This window comes from Nomascus leucogenys, chromosome 8 (assembly GCF_006542625.1).
Source record: "Nomascus leucogenys isolate Asia chromosome 8, Asia_NLE_v1, whole genome shotgun sequence".
Taxonomy (NCBI): Eukaryota; Metazoa; Chordata; class Mammalia; order Primates; family Hylobatidae; genus Nomascus; species Nomascus leucogenys.
In genome coordinates, this window is record NC_044388.1 from 95,384,794 (window position 1) to 95,408,424 (window position 23,631).

The 23,631-nt window shown below is 41.0% G+C and overlaps 1 protein-coding gene across 1 annotated transcript in view; it reads right to left on the bottom strand.

Annotated features, from left to right (window-relative positions):
• The window catches only part of BRINP1 (BMP/retinoic acid inducible neural specific 1), a 205,080-nt gene that overhangs the window by 139,268 nt on the left and 42,181 nt on the right, over positions 1–23,631 (bottom strand). The window contains exon 2 of the mRNA XM_003264059.3: positions 9,473–9,740. Within this exon, the coding sequence (XP_003264107.1) occupies positions 9,473–9,690 (218 nt within the window). The 5' untranslated portion in view covers positions 9,691–9,740. The remainder of the gene's footprint in view (positions 1–9,472; positions 9,741–23,631) is intronic.

Sequence of the window (23,631 nt, forward strand, 5' to 3'; positions counted from 1 at the left end):
CTCTGGTGCTGTTTCTTTAGCTTCCTCCTAAAAAGTGTCTTCCTAGTATAACAACGGAGCAAATGCTACCTTCATAGGGTACCTACACTACAAAGCACACCAACCAATCATCCCCACTGCAGTTGTTGGAAATTCCAGTAAGACATCTCAGAGTCCCTGTTGCTGGATTTGCAGGGATGGATACTTCAGGTATTTGTTTTAGCTACTAGTCCTCGAACATTTGCTCTATGCTAAAGACTATCTCTTTTTTTTTTTTTTTAATTTTGAGAGAGTCTCACTCTATCACCCAGGCTGGAGTGCAGTGGCATGATCTCAGCTCACTGCAACCTCTGCCTCTTGGGTTCAAGGGATTCTCCTGTCTCAGCCTCCCAAGTAGCTGGGATTATAGGCGCCCATTACCGTGCCCACCTAATTTTTGTAATTTTAGTAGAGATGAAGTTTCACCATGTTGGCCAGTCTGGTCTCAAACTCCTGACCTCAAGTGATCTGCCCACCTTGGCCTCCCAAAGTGCTGGGATTACAGATATGAGCCACTGCGCCCGGCTGCTAAAGGCTATCTTATATTCTCTTCTTAAATCTTCACAATAATCTTGGAATTTATCCTTATTTTGCAGATGGAGAAATTGAGGCTCACATGGTTTAAGTAATGTGCCTAAGATTTCACGGGTAGGAAGTGGCAGAACCAGGATTCAAATTAAGGTCTACCTGAGTCTAAAGACTTGTTAAGCTATAGCTACCATTGTATGGTTCACATAAGCTTAGACACTAACTTGAGGCTGGAAGTTTCCATCAAGGTGAATGGGGAAGAGTCAGGTATAGATAAAGGGTGGAATGCAAAGCCTTCCTCCAAGCCAGTCTGGGAATCCATAGCTAATGAGACCCAGTAATTCTTGTGCCCAGGAGGAAGGCCTTGAGAGATAAAGAAATTGCCCAGAGGCAGCAGCCTGAGCATTCTGGTTCCTTTTATTAGACATACAAAGGTATCCAGCAGCTGTAGAACTCTGCATAAAAGAATGCATCCTGCCACAGGGTGCTGAGAATGGAACTGGAGTCGGTAAGCCTGGATGCTGCACAGGAAAAGGCTGCCTGACCAGTAGGTCCACAGCAGCTGTTGGTGGCACTGATTGGTATTTGAGGGTTAATGAAACCCTTCTTCATTGCCTTTGCTTTAGTTCCAGCACTCCCTTTCTCTCCCTTAAATTACTGCCACAGTTTTCTAACCCATCCCTCTTTCTCCCTTTCTCCCACTCCTCAGGCTGCTACCCGAGCAATTCTAACTGTATATCTGTGCATGTTAGCTTCATGTTTCAAAGCCTTCATTGTTTTCTTTTTGCCCCCATCAGGCAAGGCACAGGTTCTAACCTGCTTAACACAAACCCATTGCAAACTCTGCTAATCACACATGGTACAATTTTCCTCTGAGCCAAAACACGACCACGTTAGTGCATCAGCATTTTAAAAAATAAACGAATCGTAAAGGAACACATTATATTTGAATGGAACAGAACAGAAGATATCTTGATATTTAAGAAGCATCACATGTAGTAAGGTTAAGTTTTTTTTCATGGATTTTTATTTCAATCATATATTTTTATCTATATTTCCGGCTAGGTTTATTGAGTGAGTATCAAACTAAAATGTATTTGTTCACATGTATTTGGGTCAAAAATGTACAAAAACAACAACAAAGAAAAAACACTGTTCTAAATGGCTATCAAGTAATATTCTGCCAATTCACTAGACTTTAAAGATTGGTTGAAATCCATGTGCTATCTCAAATATCTTGTATTGTTGGCTTGAAGCTGCTCTTCAACCTTATGCCCTACTATCAGTACTACTCAAAACACACCCAAAACAAAGACATATAGTTCCAGGCTTTCTCCTGTCTTCTGACTTTGCAGGTACTATTCCACTTGCTAAGGTGCTTCTCTCCTCACTGCATTCTCATGAATCCTAATCCTCCTTGAAGCCTGTGTTCAATACCTCTTCCTCCAGCATGCCTTTCCAAACATGCCTCTTCCTCCTCTCCTTTCCCAACTTTGTCACCTCAATGCAATGTAAGTTCCCATTCCCTACACCCACAGAGCTTCAGTGGCATCTCTCAAGGCACATGGCACTGTGGTTATTTGCCTTTCAGTCAGTCTCCCCCAAAGAGACCATGAATTCCTTGACGGAAGGGATCAATGATTTCTTCCCTCTATCCCCAGGAAACAGTGCAGGGCCTGACTACTAGGAGTTTAGAGATCAGTAAACATTTTTTCAAATGAGTGAGTAAGCTGCAGGTGCCCCAGATCACAGATCCAGTCTCCCTTTCTTCCTTGGCCAAGATTTGGAGCACAGTATTTGAAGCCCTAAGGGCTTTTCTCCATTTCTCCTCCTAATCTACCGAATCATAACAATCGCTATCTTTAGATCAGTTTAAAGACTCTGTATCAGTCTGTCCGTAAGAGTGGGTGGGCAAGTAGGTCCATTTTCAGACACTGCTCGTGACAAAAGCTGGACAATTGCTCTGTAGAAATTGTAGCTAACTATGGTTTGTAACTCACAGAAGTCAGTTCAGTAATGGCAGGGGAGCAAAGAGGTAAAATACTGTAAATGTACCAATTTGGTAGCAATAAAGCTATCATTTTTAGAATTGGAAGATCAATTTTAAATAATCAACAATAAAGATTATCTTTGAATTGGCGCCAGATGGCCCAGAAAAATGTCTGCTGGATATCCTTCTCCACTTCTATCTATTCAGGGAGATCTTCATAAAAAATTTGGATTAAGCGAGGGATGTATGTGGGCTGGGGGTAAGGGGAGGTACAGGTTCATGCCTCTCACCAATGCTGTCAGCCTTTAAATGGCTGAAATTGACAAACATGAATATGGGCCATCATCCCATTCTCATCTTTTGAGTCAACAAGGAATGTTCTGAAGGGAAGAAAAACTGTCTTTTAACACACTTGGTCTAAGCCGGTTTTTAATGACACAATCCATGTATATCTGGACCTAACAGTGGAGGCTGAATATCTTACTTCCTAAGGAATACTGTAGTCAGAGCCAAAAGGCACTAGAATTCCCAGAAGGAAGAATTTTTTTTTTGACTGAAGAACTAGTTTGCCTTAACCACTCCCTCTATGCAGGAGAAAACAAAAATGGATCCACCTCTCTTCAAGCATTGAACTGCCATCCTGGTCTGTGGCCATGTCTAAAAACATGGATGATTCTTTCCCCATTTTATCCTATGGACATACACTCTAGGAATCCAGTCATTACAGTGGTACCTATATTTAAGCCATTCCAATTCAAACTCATGAAGACCAAAATCTAAGACCATTTATTCAAATATTCTTCCCACCACTCTTTTTTTTCCTTCTTCCCCAGAAATACTAGAGCAGGATTTCTCAACCTCTACACAACTGAAAGTATGTTGGATAACTGTTTGCTGGAGAAGGCTATCCTGTGCATTGTAAGGTATTTAGCAGCATCCCAGATCCCTGCTTACTACGCACTAGATTCCAGAAGCACTCCCAACAAACACCACAACCAGTTAGACACCAAGAATCTCCCCAAATACAATTGCTAAGTGTCCCCGTAGGAAGTAAAATTATTGCTGACTGACAATAATTTTTTTTAGCTCCTGTCTCTCCTAGACCAGTTAAATCTAAATACCTGGAGAAAGATCCAAGCATTGGTATTTTTAACTTTGCAGGTAATTCTAATATCCAGCCACTTATTTGCATATTGGATCAAAATTGTACTGAACTCAACTGTAGTTCTGCCCTCTATTGAGTTTGTATATCTATACCACAGGGGGAATGCCAAACTTGGGAATTTGAAATGAAAAGGGGAAAGAAGAACAAAAGGTTTGTGATGAGAAAACTGAAACTGCTAACTTTTTTCCATTATAAACCAGGAGGTAGATTTAGACCAAGAACTCGAAGCAAAAGCTTAACAAGAAGATTGGCTTCCTCAGCCAGTTAACAAGTTACTCAAAACAAAGAAGTATCCCTTTCAGTGTGCTCTGACGTAGGCTGGAATCCAAAGAAGCAATACCCAAGCTGTCAAATTTAAGCAGAGCCCACAATTCCCTGAGCCTGCTCACCAGAATTTCAATTCCTCTGAGAAAAAGAGGTTGTATGGTTAAAAAGTTATAGCCAAATACTGTTACATAGTCTAATATTAATAAAGGTCTGTGATAAGGAGTCCTGTGTAACTTTGGGTTTTCCATATGCAGGTCTATATCATTTGGGAGGCAGATGGGCAAAGTCAAGGATGCAGCCTCTAGAATCACACTTGCCTATGACAGGTCCTACTGTATCACAAATTAACTCTTTTACCAGGTACAAGCTGTGCAAATGGAGAGATAATAGCAATACCTACTGCACAGGATTACTGTAAGCATCAGTTGGAATAATTTCTACACCAGATAAAGTGCAATGCTAATCACTTAAGATTTCAATATTAGCAATTAACTTATCACTGTTGTGAGGATTATTGCTTCTTTGACTATGAGCGTCATCATGGAAAAATAAATGGGTGTTCTTTTTTTCCAGAAAACATCTTTTAATATTACATTGAACTAGAGTTCTCTGTAACATACATTAAGAAATGCTGATTTCAACTAATTTATGCCATACTAATAGAAATCTAGTTCTTGTACTGCATGACGTCAAGATTATACCTGGAATCAAAAGGTGAAGGCTTCTTTCAAGTTCAAACACAAGCCTCTGGAGTGGGACAAGGGTGGGCTTCTCTCTAAACTTCACTTGTCTGTAAGCTCCTTGAGGGCAGGAATCCTGTTCATCACAAGATAAACTCCCCATGTACAATATCTGGCATATCTAGATGCCAAATCTATACTCTTGAATGACTGCTGTATAAAGACCACATCTCATTCATCTTAGCAGAACCATTCATCCATCCCCAGCACCATCCATTTAGCCAAGTAGCTTTACCACAAAACCTATTATTTTTGTGAAACACATAAAGAAATTATCAGGACAACAGAGGAGGGCTGAGATCTACACAACTCTGAAATAAATATGCAATACAGCCAGGCAATTAGACTTGGCTTACCAAGATTTGATTTACACTCAACTTTCAGGTATATATTTAGAGCTCAAAGGGAGATGCAACGTAAGCCACAAACCACTTGTTCTGCAACCAGCAGGGAAAACCACTCAATATGGAACCACCTCTTGTGACGTAGTGACCACCATTACCAGAATCTCCCCTTTGCCCTGACTCTTCAGATCCAAAGAGTACCATAATTATTCTATTAAAACCATCTTTGAAATAATTGCTAAATTTACAGCACCTACTGATGATCTCAGTTAGGAAAAAAAAAAAAACAGAAAATAAAACACAAAAAGGTACTGGAAACACAGGAAAAATGTTTGGACTAACTGACTTTGAAATTACCATGAGAATAAAAAAATAATTCCTAGTAAACAACCAACATCTGAAGTGGAAGAGGGAACCACCATTCTGACATGCCTTTGTGAAGCTCCTGGAAAATTCTAAGCTCTATATATTTGAAATCTAAGTTATTGCTCACCCCAATTGCACAAGGCATTTAATATCATCTCAGTTACACAGATGAGAAAACTGAGTCTTAGAGTGGTTGAAACTTGCCCATGGTCAAAGGAAGCCTGTTAGCATTTGGTGACAAATCAGGTAACTAAGAACCAGGGAGAGTTGTGACAGCATAGAGTTAAGGGCCCACGTTGGGAAGTCCCACAGACCAGCTTTTGAATCCCAGCTGTGCCACTTCCCAGTTGTGTAATGTGAATGGGCTTTTAGTGCCTTTCTCATTTATGACATGGGACAATAATAGTATTTCCCTTCAGAGTGTGGCTATGAGGAGTTAATGACTAATATATGTATAGTCTTAACAGAAAGTGAAAATAAGTTACTTTGTTAGAATGATGATTTAGAACTCTAATGAAAAAAATTCAAGCATGAGATAACTTACATTTTACAAGGCACTCTCACAAAAACTGTATCTCATTGACCTAGTAGGTAGGGCAGACATCATTATCCCTTTCTACAGAGGGGGAAATTGAATATCTGAGCAGTCATTTCTATCCATGGAAAGATCATTGTTTGATTATTCAATTTTTACGCCCTCTGTCCTTCACTCCTAATTCTGAGCTGGGTGGAGGAGGGGGTGTGGGTTATGTGGGGAAAGGAGGATATATGTGTGTAATCTGTTGGGCTTTTTTGGTCATCTCTATATTAGCAAACAGTAGTGCAATTTATGGATAATGATTGGTGTTAAATTCTAAAACAATAAATGTATGAGTGAGTGAATGCTGCATACATGAATTTGCCCAGGATGAGAAAGCTGGAAAGAGGCTCCAGGATGAACAAAACCTAAATCTCTAGACTCCAGACCCAAAATCCTTTCCACTACCACATGCTGTGTTTTCAAATGACACTATTTCACAGAATCATGGAATTTCAGAGATAAGAAGGACCTTGGAGACGACTTCAGCTAGCACTCCTATTTTACAGATGAAGAACCAAAGGTTCAAAGAAGTTCCGTTAGTTGACCAAAATCACACAATCAGCAGATAGGAGAGCTGGGTCAGCACCTGAGTTCCCTGACTCTGAGGTCAAAAGTGCTCCCACTGCACCCTGGCAGATTCAAGAGCAGAAAACTCCCCCAAGTCTTCAGGTGGCAACTCAAGCTTGTGAGTGACAGCATTTACGTCATGCACTCAAAAGACTGCATATGCACACACTGGTGCTTGGCTTATGAAGCAACATGAGAAGAGGCTTCTGCTGGGTTTTAATTAAAAAGGTTCTCATTGTTGTCACTAGCGGTGACTTGACCAGGACTCTATGAGCAGAAGCCAGCCTCTGTGTACAAATGCAGGAGAAAGAAGATGGCCTTAACCTAGTTAAATAAGGAGAGAAAGCTGCTTCTCAGTTTCTTTCTGAAACTTCCCAATCACCCTGGGTTCCAGCCAGGATTCTGGGGAGGAGGGTACTGGTGGAAGCTTGAGGTCTGGGCAGATCAGTAAAGCTGGCTCTCTAGCATCAAAAAATGTAGCACTATGATAGTCAGGCCTTTCTTTTTTGATGATGAAAATGTCAAGTTTGTAATGTGCTGTGTCCATGCTAGCATACAGGAAGATAGGCACAACGGAAATTGCCTATGGACATGCTTTGTTGAAACGTCAGTGTTTCAACAAAGTGGCATACAGGAAGGAAAAAGTATCAATTCACAATTGCCCCAGTGAGCATGTCCTAGTTGGCTGTTGTTCTGATCAGCATCTGGATGAGCACATGTCTCTGGGTGCATATTTGCATATGGGTTCACATGCACATTATGACAAGAGTTCCGCCTAATCTTTGTACATTGTTGGTGCCAAATCAATGTTTGTGGTATTTATGATTTCCCAGTTATACACATCCTGCACATTTTTCTTTATGGCACTTATTATACATAGAAATGTGCGTGTGTTTAATTACTGTCAGTCTCTCCTATGACAGCAACTACTATATTTATTTTACTCTTCATTGTATCATCTGCCCTAAAATTAGTGTTGAGTCTGTAGCTGGTGCTTAATAATTATTTGAGGATTAAATAAGAGAAGGAAGGAATAACTAGATGACCAGGGGCCTGGCTTCTGGGTTGAACTCCGTCATTTAATTAACCATTTGACTTTGGCTAAATCTTAAATGTAATTTTGGAGCAAGACAGAATCTTAGAAATCCACTTATTGGATGATTGCAAACTTTGTTTTAGGAGTAGAATCCAAAGTAAATCATACATGAAATCTTAACACAAAAGCAGATACAAACCTTCTCTAGTATAAGGGAGGTGTAGGGCTCAGAATCCGGCCTGGTCACCTCTTTGCTAAACTCCCCACAATGGTTTCTATGGCTACTTTAATCAATCCTCAGGTTTTTGAATAACATAGGTCGAAAACTGCTGATCTACCTCAGCCCTATCATTTGATAAATTAGGACAGTAGAATGCAAAAGATGAAGGAGCTTACCTAATGTCACAAGACCAGTGCATGAAGAACTGAAATCAGTATCTAGAGGTCTTAATCCCCCATCCTCATTAGCAAACTTTAACTTCTCAATATGTCTAAAACAACCCCCCAGATATTTACAAATGATTGTAAAGAAAAATGTTTGGAAAAAGTTTCTTAGAGTTGCAACACTCCACATTTGGAAGCTATACCAGGGGAGGCATCCAACAGAATGGTTGGAAGGAAAGCACTGGGTTCAGGTAAATCAGTGTGTAGACCCTAGCTCCACTCCTTACTGGATGGATGACTTACAGCAACACACTCAACCTCCAAAGTCCTGATTTTCCCATCTGTAAAAGACACTGCCCATCTCATAGGGGAGGTTATGAGGATTGAATATCCTCCCTTCATGGCACATGATAAGTGCTCACTAAAAGGATGCTACTGTTGAATATTCTGAATCTGTGGTTCCATTCAGGGTACCTCTTATTTCAACAGCAATAACCAACACATATGGATTTCTAACATGGACCAGAGTTCCCTTTATAAAACTGCATTATAGCCACCACCATGTGATATTATAACTAGTTATCCTCCTAAGACCACACCTAACTACACCTGAGAGAGTTTTTTGCATTCTCTTATTCATTTAAGTCTACAACATTCACTGTGTGTTTATGATAAGAAGGCAGAGCAAAAATCACTCTGGGGATCTAGAAATGAATTCTGTATAAGTCATTCCCTCAAAGAGTTTCCAGTTAGGTGACAAAAATATACAAGAATGCACTCTAATTCCAAATGATTTTAAATTAAAGAGGTGTTAGTGTAGAGAGCTGTGGATTTATCAAAGGAAGGAATGTGAAAACTTTAGGATAGTTTCAAAGAGGAAAGAATTTGGGCTAAATCTTTTTTTGGATGAGTACAATGTCAGTGGTCCAAGAACCAGTACAGACCTGCTTAAGAAAAGGTTTCCTTTTTTTCCAAATGTTTGAATGTATTTGGGTAGGATATTGGGTACATCAGCAGCATTTTCAAAACAACGTTACTTATACTTGATGTGGCTGACTAAAATTATGATATGGATGCAGATAAACCAGATTCTGAATCCCAGTCCAACCACTTCTAACTGTATGACATTAGTCAAGTAACTCAACCGAGCTGAGGCTTGATGACCTAATTTGTAAACTGGGAAAAACAATCAAAACCTATATCTGATGGTTATTAGAATGTTTAAATGAGATAATGTATAATAAGTATTAAGCGCCCTGCCCAGCATACAAATAAGTACTGAATAAATATTAATTATTTGATCCTCTCCTTGTCATTGTTAATCTCTCGTGCAAAGAAAAAAAATTTTAATCAAAAACAGCTTGTGGAAGGAGCACAGACCCTTGACCCAGACACTTCTGCACACAGCAAGGTTTGCACCAATCAACGCCTGACTCCACAAAGCACAATATGAATGTAAGGCAAGGGCTATTTAGCCCAGGTCTTACCTGTATATTTTATATCTGGTTGTAAATCCTTGACGGTGTCTTTCCACAAAGGATAGGTAGCTCCTGGAGTGGTGGAAAGGCCCCCTGTCTGAAATGAGCCAATCAAATTCCTTGGAGACATGTTGGTCTGTCCCAGCTGGTTCCTGGTGGGAGGGCTGCACTGAGATACGGCCCCATATAAACAGGAAGTAGAGGAGCTCAACAAACCTCCAGTTCATGCTTTTCTGCCGGCCTTTTTCCTCTCATTCTTGCTCCATTCTGTGGAGTCCTATAGAAGAAATAATAAAAAACAGAGAGAAAAAAAGAGAAACCAAAAGAGAGAGAGGAAAGGGGGAGAGGAGTAAAAGAAAGAGAAAGACACAGGAAAAGAAAAAATGTGATTAACACATCTTCATAATAATACCTTATATCACTGGAGTGCTTTAAAGTTTATAAAACCCAGCACAGTTCTGGTTAAAAACATAGAATCTATGGAAATCTAGGCCCAGGTTCCCATTTGGCTGTTCACATATTGTCTGAACATGTACAAACTGTTTGGTCTATTATGGATGCAGTTTTCTTGTAAGTAAAGCTGAGGGTGAGCTTACGAGCATGTATCCTGGCACTTGGCACATCGTAGATGCTCAAGGAAGATGTGTTGAAAAAAATGAATATAATAAATCAATGCAGAAACAGAGTCTCAAACACCCAGTAAGAGACATGGAGTCATAATTCAAGTGACTGTACCATCTACTGTCTTCACTAACAACCTGCCTCTCATAAAGAGGTATCAGTAAACAAGAGTTCCTTTTCCTTCTCTCAGCAGGCATGTATCCACTGAGCACACATTTTGCTTTTGCATGAGCAGATGAATGCACAAAGCCTTGTGATGGATTATTATCATGACTATCTAGGTTGAATACTTTAGAGATGAAGAGTTCATGGAGCTTGCTTACAGTTCACTTCTGCAACATTCAATGGAATGTCTCCCAAACCCAAAGAAACATGGCCAGAGAATTTGTCATTTGGTGACTCAGCCTCAAAGGTTGCCCAGGGTTCAAAAGGAAAACTGAAGGTGGCCATTTTGTCAGGGGGTCTCACATGCTTCTTTTATTAGGAGGTATTATGGCACAGTGGTGCTGCGAGGGTGAAATGCTTAAGACTAAGGGGTAGCTTTGGTAGAGAGGTTCCTTGTGGAGAGGATAGACCAGAAATCGCAAGGCCAGGCCAATTTTGTAAACACAATTTAAACTTTTTGTTTAGTTTTGTTTTGTTTGAGACGGAGTCTCACTCTGTCACCCGGGCTGGAGGGCAATGGCACAATCTCAGCTCACTGCAACCTCCGCCTCCAGAGTTCAAGCGATTCTTCTGCTTCAGCCCCTCAAGTAGCTGGGACTACAGTCACGTGCCACCACACCCAGCTGATCTTTGTATTTTTCATAGATATTGGATTTCACTGTGTTGGCCAGGCTGGTCTCGAACTCCTGACCTCGTGATCCGCCCTCCTTGTCAGTCTACTTACTCGCTTAACTGTATGTGACCCCATCCTACTTATTCTAACAGAGCCTCTCTTACTCCATATTGAAAGGCAGCTTTAAATCCAGTTTGCATCTGTTAGAAACAGTAATATTTCAGGTCATGTATTTAAGTTTTCTGACCTTCAGTTTCCTCATCTGCAAAATGTGGTTAATAATAGCACCTACACTCAGAACCAAGGTGACAATTAAATGACATAATTGCTCCCTCTTGTGCCTGGCATACAGTAAGTGCTCAATAAATGGCATGTATGATGATGAGGATAACGATGATGAATGTCGATACTGATGTCAACTTATTCCCTATGAGACAGTGTTTTTGTTCACCTGATCCCCACTGCCTGGCCAAACCCTGTTTAAATCCCTCAATAGCCAGCTGAGGTCAGGTCCTCAGAGGTCATTTTATTTTTTTATTCATTTAAAAAAGTGTTATTTGTTTACTCCTCTGAACTACAGTTGCTCATTTTCTGTAACTGCATTTTAGCCCTTATCACCTTGTATCATGCTTACAGGCATACTTCATTTTATTGTACTTCACTTTATTGAAATTTGCAAATATTAAAGTTTTTACAAACCGAAGGCTTGTGGCAGCCCTCAGCCTAGCCAGTCTGTTAGCACCAATTTTCCAACAATGTGTGCTCATTTCGTGTCTTGCTGTCACATTTTGATAATTATCAAAATATTTCACACTTTTGTATTATTATTGTATCTGTTATGGTGGTCTGTATCTGTTATGGTGGTCTGTGGTCAGCAAACTTTGATGTTATTATAGTAATTATTTGGGGGCACCATGAACTGAACCCATATAAGATGGCAAACTTTATCGATAAACATGTGTGTTCTGACTGCTCCACTGACTAGCTATTCCCTTTCTCTCCCTTTCCTCAGGCCTCCCTACTCCCCAAGAAACAATAATACCGAAATTAGGCCAATTAGTAAACCTACAATGACCTCTAATCGTTTCAGTGAAAGGAAGAGTCCTACGTCTCTCACTTTAAATCAAAAGCTAGAAGGCATGGCAAAAGGCAAGATAGGCTGGAAGCTAGGGCTCTTGCACCAGTTAGCCACGTTGTGAATGCAAAGGAAAAGTCCTTCAAGGAAATTAAATGTGCTGTTCCAGTGAACACATGAATGATAAGAAAGCAAAACAGCCTGGTGTTGAATGAAGAGAGTTTTAGTGGTCTGGGTAGCAGGTCAAAACAGCCACAACATTCCCTTAAGCCAAAGCCTAACCCAGAGTAAGGTTCTAACTCTCTTCAATTCCACGAAGGATGAGAGAGGTGAAAATGCTGCAGAAGAAAAGTCTGAAGCCAGCAGAGGTTGCTTCCTGAGGTTTAAAGAAAGAAGCCATCTCTATAACATGAAAGTACAAGGTGAAGAAGCTAATGCTGATGGAGAAGGTGCAGCAAGTTATCCAGAAGATCTAGCTTCAATTATTGATGAAGATGGCTACCCTAAGCAACCTATTTTCTTTCTTGTTTTGGAGACAGAGTCCTGCTCTGTCGCCTAGGCTGGAGTGCAGTGGTGCAATCTTGACTCACTGCAACCTCCACCTCCCGGGTTCAAGCAATTCTTATGCCTCAGCTTCCCCAGTAGCTGAGATTACAGGTGCAAGCCACCATGCCCATCTCATTTTTTGTGTATTTAGTAGAAACAGGGTTTCGCCATGTTGGCCAGGCTGGTCTTGAACTCGTGACCTCAAGTGATCTGCCTGCCTCAGCCTCCCAAAGTGCTGGGATTATAGGCGTGAGCCACCGCGCCCGGCCAACAACCTATTTTCAATGTATACAAAATAGCTTTATATCAGAAGATGTCGATGATTTTCATAGCTAGAGAGAAGTCAGTGCCTGACTTCAAAGCTTCAAAGGACAGACTGTCTCTCATTAGGGGCTAATGCAGTAGGTGACTTTAAGTTGATGCCAAATGCTCACCTACCATTCCAAAAATCCTAGGGCCCTTAAAAGTATGCTAAATCTACTCTGCTTGTGGTCTAAAGCCTGGATGACAGCACACTTGTTTACGACATAGTTTACTGAATATTTTAAGGCCATTATCCAGAACTACTGTGCAGAAAAAAAGATTCCTTTCAATATTATTGCTCATTGACAATGCATCTAGTCACATAAGGGCTCTCATAGAGATATACAAGGAGATTAATGGTGTTTTCATGCCTGCTGAAACAACATCCATTCTGCAGCCCATAGAGCAAGGCATGATTTTGACTTTCAAGTCTTACTGAGAAATACATTTCATGAGGTCAAGAGATCGAGACTATCCTGGCCAATATGATGAAACCCCGTCTCTACTAAAAATACAAAAATTAGCTGGGCATGGTGGTGCGCACCTGTAGTCCCAGCTACTTGGGAGGCTGAGCCAGGAGAATCGCTTGAACCCGGGAGGCAAGGTTGCACTGAACCAAGATCACACCATTGCACTCCAGCCTGGCGACAGAGTGACACTCCGTCTCAAAAAAAGAAAAAAAGGAAATACATTTTATACTGCTATAGCTGCCATAAAGAGGGATTCCTCTGATGGATCTGGGCATTGTACATTGGAAAACTTCTGGAAAGGAGTCACCATTCTAGATGCCATTAAGAACATTTGTGATTCATGGGAAGAAGCCAAAATATCAACAGTAACAGGAGTTTGGAAGAAGTTGATTTCAAACCTCATGAATGATCATGAGGGGTTCAAGACTTCAGTGGAGTAAATCACTGTAGATGTGACAGAAATAGCAAGAGAACTAGAATTAGAAGTAGAGCCTGAGGATATGACTGAATTGCTGCAATTTCATGATAAAACTTGAACGGATGACGAGTGGCTCCTTATGGATCAGCAAAGAAAGCAGTTTCTCAAGATGGAGTCTACTCTTGATGAAGATGCTATGAACACTGTTGAAATAACAACAAAGGATTTAGAATATTACATAAACTTAGTTGATAAAACAGTGGCAGGATTTGAGAGTACTGACTCTGGTTGTGAAAGCAGTTCTACCTTATGTAAAATACTATCAAATGGCATCACATTCTACAAAATTATTTCATGAAAGAAAGAGTCAATTGATGTGGCAAACCTCATTGCTGTCTTACTTAAGAAATTGCCACTGCCACCCAGCCTTCAGCAACCTGACCACCCTGATCAGTCAGAAGCCAACAACATCGAGGGAAGACCTTCCACCAGCAAAAATATTTTAACTCACTGAAACTTCAGATGATCATTAGCCTTTTTTTAGTAATAAAGTGTTTTTAATAAAGGCATACACATTGTTTTCTGAGACACACTGCTATCCTACACTTAATAGGCTACAGGATACTGTACACATAAGTTTAATATGCAGTGGGAGGCCAAAAAATTGGGGTGATTCCATTTATTGTGATATTTGCTTTATTGTGGTCATCTGGAACCCAACCTACAATATCTCTGAGATATGCCTGTATTTGTTTCTATGTCTGTCTTGTTCATTGGGCTGTAAGCCTTTAACTGGAAATAATCTTCAGAAAACTGTGGCTACTCTCGCTCAGCTGTATGACTCTGGACAGTCATGTCTCCTCTCTAGACCTCAGATTTTTATGTCTTCCATGTGAAAACGTGGTAAGGACACAAACAATTTGTCAACTGTAAACATCTATATATATGATTAAATGTGACACCTCATTTGTCTGCTTTTCCAGCTAAATATGAAAGATAAAGTAAAGCTAAGAAAGAGACAAAAAATTTAAAAGAGAGATGTGATTTCTTGTCCAATTGGTTATTTCTCTCTGTTGCCCATTGCACTGTTTTATCATGAGTCGCTACAAAAATCTGCTTGTCACTGCAAGTCTCAGTTGTCAGGGGCAAAGGAGAAAGGTACATGAGCAGAGGACTGAGCTGGCAAAAGCTGTGGCCTGAGGTCTTGTTCAGAGCCTAAAACAAAGCCGTACATGTTGAGTGCAGAACAGTAACAACTACAGCTGCCAAACTGTCTGCCAGAGGCCCCAAGTGGCAAGCAGGGGATGAAGGCGATTGTTGGGAGATCCTGGTAGTGATACAACACACTGAAGTCACAGTGTGTCACCCACACAGCCCTTCTACATGGCTTCTATTGTAAACTGGTGCAGGGTGGGAGCCTGTGAGAGAATACTTAGCTGTTAAGACTGTTTGCAAAGAAACAAGGCTCAGAACATTGCAGCTCTCAAAAGTGGAACAAGGTCATACATGGAAAAGAAGTGTGTGTGTGTGTGTGTGTGTGTGTGTGTGTGTGTGTGTGTAGGAGAGTGAGACCTCAGCCTATAGTCCCAGAATTAGCTGAAATTTGAAAGATTTAAATCAGTACTTCCCAAGTGTGGATCTTTTGCTCCTCAGGGAACATCTTTGATCCTCACAACTGAGGGGATGTTGCTGGCATCTTATGGGTGGAGGCCAGGGATGCTGCTAAACATCTTACACTGCACAAGACAGCCCCCACAACAAAGAATGTGGTACCCCACATGTCAATGATGCAAATGTTGAGAAACCCTGCTCTAATCCAACTCCTTTTTACAGATCATAACCTGAGTGGCAAATTGGGCTAGACTCCTATCTTCTAGCTCTCGGTTAAGAGTCCTTCTCATTCTGCCACATTGTCTTGGCTGGGCACTTGGCATGTATGGCTATGTTTCAACCTGCTTTGTTCTTAGGGCCTGTAATACATAATCTACATTTCCTCAAGTAGAGATGAATGTTTCATGGAAGAAGTCAGAATATATCTCTGTTGATTCAGAACATCACAGTAATCTGCAGAGCACCAGAAATGAAAATGAAAGTTTCTATAGAGTCCTTGACTTTATTAATGGAAATGGATATTTTGTTGGGCTGGAACAAGGACGAGTACATATGTTACGCATATATGTTATGATGGCAGGGAGTGACTCCCATTATGCAAATAAGACCATATTAGCACCAACTGTGCTGGAGACTCGAGATGAGAGTCACATTGTTGGTATTTATTGAGCATCTACTATATGCTGGCTTTAAAATGGTTTGTTTTCTTGGTAGTTGCCAAAGCATACAGTCCAGAGCAGTTATTAATAAAGATGCATTCCACAAAATGGTTAGTTATCCAATTTAACAAATGAGCACCTTAGGACTTGGAAACATTGAATAACTTTCTCAAGCTCACAATTCCCAAGTGTCAGACTTGGGATTCTAACCTGTGAATATCTCACTACACAGTCTGTACAATTTCCAGCATTCCCCAGCCCCATCTCATTCCAGCTGAAATTAGATCCTGCTCTCCAGAGATTCAAAATATAATGGGGGAGTCACACCCAAGTGTGAACAATTCTAATATGAAATATGCTGCCATAAATACTATAATAAAGAAATGAAGTCCAATGGAAGAATGGAGGCCAGAGAGACTGTTTTCAGCAAAGGCACTGAAAGAACCCCGTAGAAGAGGGAGGTAGTACTTGAGAAGGGTTTCAAATAGCATGTACAGTTTTATTGAGCACAGATGGGGAAAAGGAAATTTCAGCAGAACAGACAGCCTACAAAAGCCTTGGGTGGGTGGGAGAAGGCAGGAGAGTGATGAGGTGTGTGCTGGGGATAGCACACCGGGTGGCAGAGGGCTCAGGGAGAACCAGGGCCCTGAGGCAGCTGATCGCCCATCTCTCACTCTGTCTGCCTCTCATCAAATGAACTGTGGATTTCATTTCTGTACTACCTGCTGAAGTCAAAAAGCATTGTGGATGTTCAATAAATTTATCTATTCATTCATTACCATACTGAACAACTATTACGTGTCAGGTACTCTTCTAGAAGATAGAAATTTAATAGTGGACAGAACAGCCAGGGCCCTCAAAGAGCTTATTTTTGGTTAGTGGGGAGAGGGGAGGAAACAAATGGGCACTGACTCTACATGTGGTGAGTACAGAGTGCTCTGAACAAAATCAAAGCAGGTCAGAGGGCTGAGAGTGGAGGTGCTGCTTTCTATGCAAGGGTGCTCAGGAAAAGCATCTCTGATAAAGGGGCTTCCAGACAGAGACCTAAAGAAAGTAAAGAGATGAATGGTGCAGATGCCTCAGGGAAAAGCAATGTCAGTGGAAGAAAGGAAAAGAGACAGGGACAGGGTCGGTTCAATGCTCGGCTATAATCAGAAGTCAGGTTGCATTTCCATCTCCCACAGGGAGCTTATACTTTAGTTGCTGTGAAAGTCATTCTGAGGAAGAAATCACACATTAAGTGGACATTTACTATGTGCCAGAAACTGCACTTACTGTTTACACATGTGACCTGTGGAAATACCAGGAGAGGGAGGGGTTATGGTCCCCATTTTATACATGGTGAGGAGGGGAAACTAAGGTTCAGAAAGGCGAAGTAACTGGCCTCATACCACAAAGCTGGCAAACAGCAGATTTAGAACTGGAGACTGCTGCCCAATTTGGAAGCCCCTGGCCACATGTGTCTATCAAGAGCTTTCAATGTGGCTAGTCCAAACAGAGGTGTGCTATTCATAAAAATACGCACCAGCATTTCAAAGACTTAGCAAGAATAATGGAATTTATTTATTTATTTTTAATTTATTATTATTTTTCTTTTCTTAGTTTTTTGAGACAGGGTCTCACTCTATTTCCCAGGCTGGAGTGTCGTGGCACAAATACAGCTCACTGCATCAGCGATCCTCCTGCATTAGCCTCCCCACTAGCTGGGACTACAAGCACATGCCACCATGCCTGGCTAATTTTATTATTTTTTGTAGAGACTAATTTTATTATTTTGGGGAGGCTCAAGCCATCCTCCCACCTTGGCCTCCCAGAGTGCTGGGATTAAAGGTGTGAGTCACCATGCCTGGCCAATAGAATTTTAAATAGCTTACTAATGTTTTATATTGATTACATGTTGGAATATTATGATCTGGGAAATACTGGATGAAATAAGAAATTAAGGTGGCTGCTAGAAACTTTAAAATTACACATGTGGCTGGTATTCTACTTCTATTGGGCAGCGGGGGTCAGGATGAACTCTCATACTCTATGACACTACTCCAGAAGATCATTCATCCATCTCCACATTTTTATCAACAGAGTAGAACCCAACTTATTCTCCCTTAGAGCCGTTGGGTTGAGCCACTCTCCTCTTGCCTCTTGCCTCTTGCCTGCAAAATCAACAAATTAACAATAAATACACTGGAAACATAAATTTCCATGCTCAAGGGCCACATCTCCCAATCCCCATGCCCTAGCAACAGTCTTGAATATCTACCGCTATGCATTTCAGAACTGTTGTTCTTCCATAAGATTCACAAAGGGAATTTCCTGCCACTGGAGTTTAGAGCTTGTGAAAGAGAGGCTGGTTCTATTCTGAGCGCTGCCCTTGACCTCCTGCGACCTTTGGTGAGTCACAGGCCCATTGCTGCACAGGGCTCTGGTCTACCCAGAGCCGCCAACACTGGCTGTGGCGTGGTGAGCACGTGGGGCCCTTGGCTGAACTGTGCTATATATAAGCCTGCAGTGTTATTAAGGGAATCGGGTTCATCCCACACAGAGTGCATTCTCTAATTGTTGCTATTGTAAATCATTTACATCCAAGGCACACACTCAGGAGGAGGAGATGAGAGAATGACCTTCCAGCAGCGCTGTTACCAAGCTCATCCTCTGGAGCTTTCTGCATGGATTGCTGGGCCATGACCCATATTCCAGGCCAGAGGTAGAAGGGAATGCCTCCTCCCTCCCTCTGCCCAGGTCCCTGAGAAACTGGGCTGATGATCGGATCTGGGAAGTTAACCCACAATACTTGCCTCTTAAACCTGAGTCAACTGGATAATCTCATCTAGGCTTAACTCTCAAATCTGCTTCTCCAGATAAGACTTCTCCCCAGTAATGCACACCTTCAAAGCTGAGTGACCTTGGGCATGTTATTAACCCCCTCTGTGCCTCAGTTTCCTCATCTGTAAAATGTGGGCAGTAATAGGGGGATGCACATCTCTTGGGGTTCAGATCCAAATTAAACATAATTTTAAAATGTAACTATTTGTCTTAGTTTCAACTGAACCCCAAAACTACAGCTACCATATTCCAAACACAGGTGCATGACCATCATATAGGACTTATAAAAACAGGCAACCAAAATGCAGTTTTTGGGGATTCTTAACTTCTTACCCACATCACAGCATGAAAAGTAAGATGCCAGGACTAGGAGTGGAGTTTGAGTGGCCTCTGACAGTGCTGAGCCCTCCTTTCTACCCTCTAAACTTCTCATGGGCAGTATGGGGTATAGAGGCCCCTCACCTCAAGCTTCCACAGGACAACTCAAAGAGCATGGCAAAGGTCTCCTGGAGCTTGGGGGAACATGGAGGATTGGTGTCTAACTCACATCAGAGAAATCTCAAACAAAACTTCCAAAGAGAGAAATCTAAAGAGAGGCAGGCTGAAACCCAGCAGCAGAGTAGGGGCTACAATTTGGGAAGTAACTGCCTAGTTCATGGGTAAAAGGAACGTGTCCCCTCCACATAGAACAGAGGTGGGCCACCTGCAACGGAAAAACTGGGTGAGGTTGCCTTCAATCCTGACCCAAAGGGAGAGGAGATTATTCCAGGAAGCCGGAATAATCTCCCTGCCATGTACCAAGGGTCCAAAGGATGAGTGACAGGCAAGCAGCTAAAGATGCATTTTCCTACATCAAAGGAATCACAAGTAAGAAATCCCAGAGAAAAAGGAAAACTCCAAAAACACCCCCAAAGAAATGTTGCCAGTAAGAAAAGGTTAGCATTAAACATCTGCCAAGGCTGCAAAGCACTGATGCTAGATCATCAGAAAAGACTCGTCAAGGAAGAATCCTTCTACCTCCTCACTTCTCCATTGTTGGCCAAACTTTATGATTTGAAGAAGTCAGAGATCAAGGTTAGCAAGATGGAGGAGGCATGGTAAAATTGTAACTTGGGGAAAGAGGAAAATCTGGAGGAAGAGTGAAGTTTCCACTTTAAATAAAATATTTGTTATAATATACTGAACTAGACACATTGATTACTGAGCAGAGACTATGTATGGAGAATAGAGGCGAACTCCCCAAATTTTAAAAGTCACCTGAAAAAATTATGGTCTTGCCTTAACTTTCATCCAAATGTCAGAGGAAAACTGATCCAAGAGTTAAGTTTAAAAAGTGGGTGAAAAGAAGTAAGTGGTTTTTGCTTTTGTTTCTTTCTGATCTTGCCCTATGAATCCTGTTTAGCCAAAGGGAAGAGTTTGTGAATTAAAACACCTTGGCGCCCAACGCAGTACAAACGTCCAATTAATTCCACTGAGAATTTACTAATCAGGGTATACAAGGCAAAAAAATAATTCTTAGAATTTCTAGTGTACTTGTTTATTACCTATCTTCAAGACTCATCCCACATATCAGTCACAAGTCACCAATGGTCATGAAGTGAAGAGCAGAAGCCCTCCTGCACCGTGGGTTCTGTCTTTCCTTTACTTCCTAGGTATTGTGATAACGTGGTGTTTTTATTGGTGCCTAGTGATGTGGGGTTTAGGATTATATCATCTGACTTTAACTAAAATGAGCAGTGGCTTCAAAATACTATTGGGAAGAAACCTTTAATTGGCAATAATGAAAATAATTCAAGGCAACACGAACAAGAAAATGGTGAAGGGCCAGCCACCCTACAATGCTCAATCAAAAGTGAGATTTAATCAGGTTTATCAAGAATTGGAAGATTCAAGATAATCATGAAGACTAAAGTATGGATTTACATCTGCTATCATTAATGCTGACCCTTGCTCTAAGTGGATCTTGAACACTGGGGAATTGAGATATTAGCTAGTAAAGTTAATATGTGTAAATAATTTATATACATACATTCACAGGAAGGAATATTGCCAAAAATTTCTACTGATTGCTACATGCGTATCTTACAAAAGCATTCTAGAAAACCCTGGAATGGCCGGGTATGGTGGCTCACGTCTGTAATCCCAACACTTTGGGAGACTGAGGCGGGCAGATCACCTGAGGTTGGGAGTTCGAGACCAGCCTGACCAACATGGAGAAACCCCATCTCTACTAAAAATACAAAAATTAGCTGGGTGTGGTGGTGCATGCCTGTAATCCCAGCTACTCGGGAGGCTGAGGCAAGAGAATTGCTTGAACCAGGGAGGTGAAAGTTGTAGTGAGCCAAGATCACACCATTGCACTCCAGCCTGGGCAACAAGAGTGAAACTCTGTCAAAAAGAAGAAAAGAAAAGAAAAGAGACAGAGAGAGAGAGAAAGAAAGAAAAGAAAGGAAGGAAGGAAGGAAGGAAGGAAGGAAGGAAGGAAGGAAGGAAGGAAGGAAGGAAGGAAGGAAGGAAGGAAGGAAAAGAGAGGAAAAAAGAAAACTCTGGAATGAGTGTTCATTATAATTTGTATATTTTACATTATTATTTTTAACCACATAATCAACATCTCTAGGAAATCCCACAGGCTTCTCAAACTCAAAATATCCCCAACTAAACTCATTATCACCCTCTCAAACTTTCCTGTCTCCCAGTATTCCCCATCCAAGTAAACCACACAATCTCCCAAATCATGCCTGTGAGAAGCTTGGGACTTTTCCTTTTTCCTCCACCCTATTCGGCCATTGCCACTGCTGCCACAACCACTTCCACATCCTGCCAATTTACTTTTGCTTTCACATCCATTTACTTCCTTTGCGAGTCTTATCATTTTCCCTTTTCTGTAAACCTCAGAGCAATCTTACACTCTTCCCTTTGCTTTACACACTTCTTTTTTCTAAGCCTATCCTCGCTTGACACCTGTCATTCCATTTGGAACATGACTAATTCTCACTTAGATTATCACAACCGTCTTCCTACTGGTCATCTTGCTTCATGTCTGTCTACCACCTCCATCCTAAGCACTTGTTGCCAGAGTGATCTATCAAAATACAGATGCAACCATGACACTCACCTAATCTAACAGATCCAGCCATTCCCTATTGATTGTTTTACACCTTAGTCTTGCATTCAACAATAAGCTGAATCCTTTTCCTACTTCCATGCTTCCACACCCCATCCTCAACTCATCTTGTTCTTCAGATTCTCTCCCCAATTGCACCAACTGAACACACTGTAAATCTCCATGCCTCCGTGCCTTGTATAGACTGCTCCCTCTCCTTGCAATGCCCATCCCTGTTTCCCAACTTTATAACAGGCAATTCATGGCTGAATTTATTAGTAAGAGTGAATGAAAGGTTACTGAGTATGTATTACTTGCTGGATACTATGTCAGACTCTCATGCCCAATAGCATTAAATCCGCAGAACAATCCCATAAGACATTAAATTGCATTATTTCAATTTTTGCAGATGATAAAGCTGAGGCCCTTTTAAAGTATCTGACTATTTTTCCAGTGTCGTAGTACCTAGAAATGGCAGAATTGAACTTAAACCTAAACCAATTCTAAGTGCTATGACTCAGGGTTTTAAAACTGTAAGCTAAGAAACCACATCATCCCTAATTGTAGTTTTCTTATTTTGACCAGTGTGAACTACCACAAATCAACTGTAAAAATGTTAATAAAGAGAATTTCTGATAAATCATCTTGAAGCATGAAACTCCTGGAAATAGTGAATCTAGAGAAGTTCATGGAAAACTGAATAAAAGTTAAAATATGTAGAATAATTATTTTTGTAATTTTTTCTGTGATCCTGACTATTATATTTTATTAACAATATAAACCTAAGTTATGTATAGCATTTTTTTTTCTTTTTAAATATTTCATTTGGACCCACATTTAGAAATGTGAGGGTCTAAATTCAGGGAAACTGCCTTTGGAGCTTTCTCCCCAAATTATCAGCAGTCTATGCAAGAGATCTTTCAAAAGGGGAAGTGAAATAAACATTTTGGAGTGTTTATTGTAGGCCAGTTTGCTACAATTCAATAGATATTTATTGAGCCTCTATTTTAATTGGCTCTCACAGTCCAGAATGCGAGATGGACATAGAAATAGGTAATTTCAGTATAATGTAATAACAGAGCAAAGACAGGATACGTCCAGGGTTCTGTGGAACACGGGCCCCTAAACTAGGGTCTCTGGAAATGCTTCCTGGAGAGAACATCTAGATGAGGCCCTAGAAGATGGAGAGACATTTGTGAGGTAATGAAAAGTTTGGCCTGCATTTCATATCAAGAGAAGCATGTGAAATGGCATGAAGGAGTGTGTTGTGAGTATGGAATCTACAAACATTTCCCAGTTGCTGCAGTGGGAATTTTGAGGCAGGGAGTGGCGGAAGATGAAGCAAAACCTCAGTGGGATCACTTATTACATAACCATATCATTACCAACAACTGGTAGTTTCTTGGGGACCAAGATTCTTTTTTATTTTATTTTATTTTAGTGCTGGGGTACATGTGCAAGATGTTCAGGTTTGTTACATAGGTAAACATGTGCCATGGTAGTTGGCTGTACCTATCAACTCGTCACCTAGGTATTAAGCCCAGCACACATTAGCTATTTTTCCTGATGCTCTCTCCCACAGTGCCTTCAACAGGCGGGCCCCAGTGTATGTTGTTCCCATCCCTGTGGAGGACCAAGATTCCTGTTTCCCCTTCTATGTATGTCCAGCATGTGGAACTAATTATTGGGTAGGTACTGAATCAATATTTATTGAATGGATGAACTGTACAAATTGAGAGCTAGGATTCATTCCATGGGATC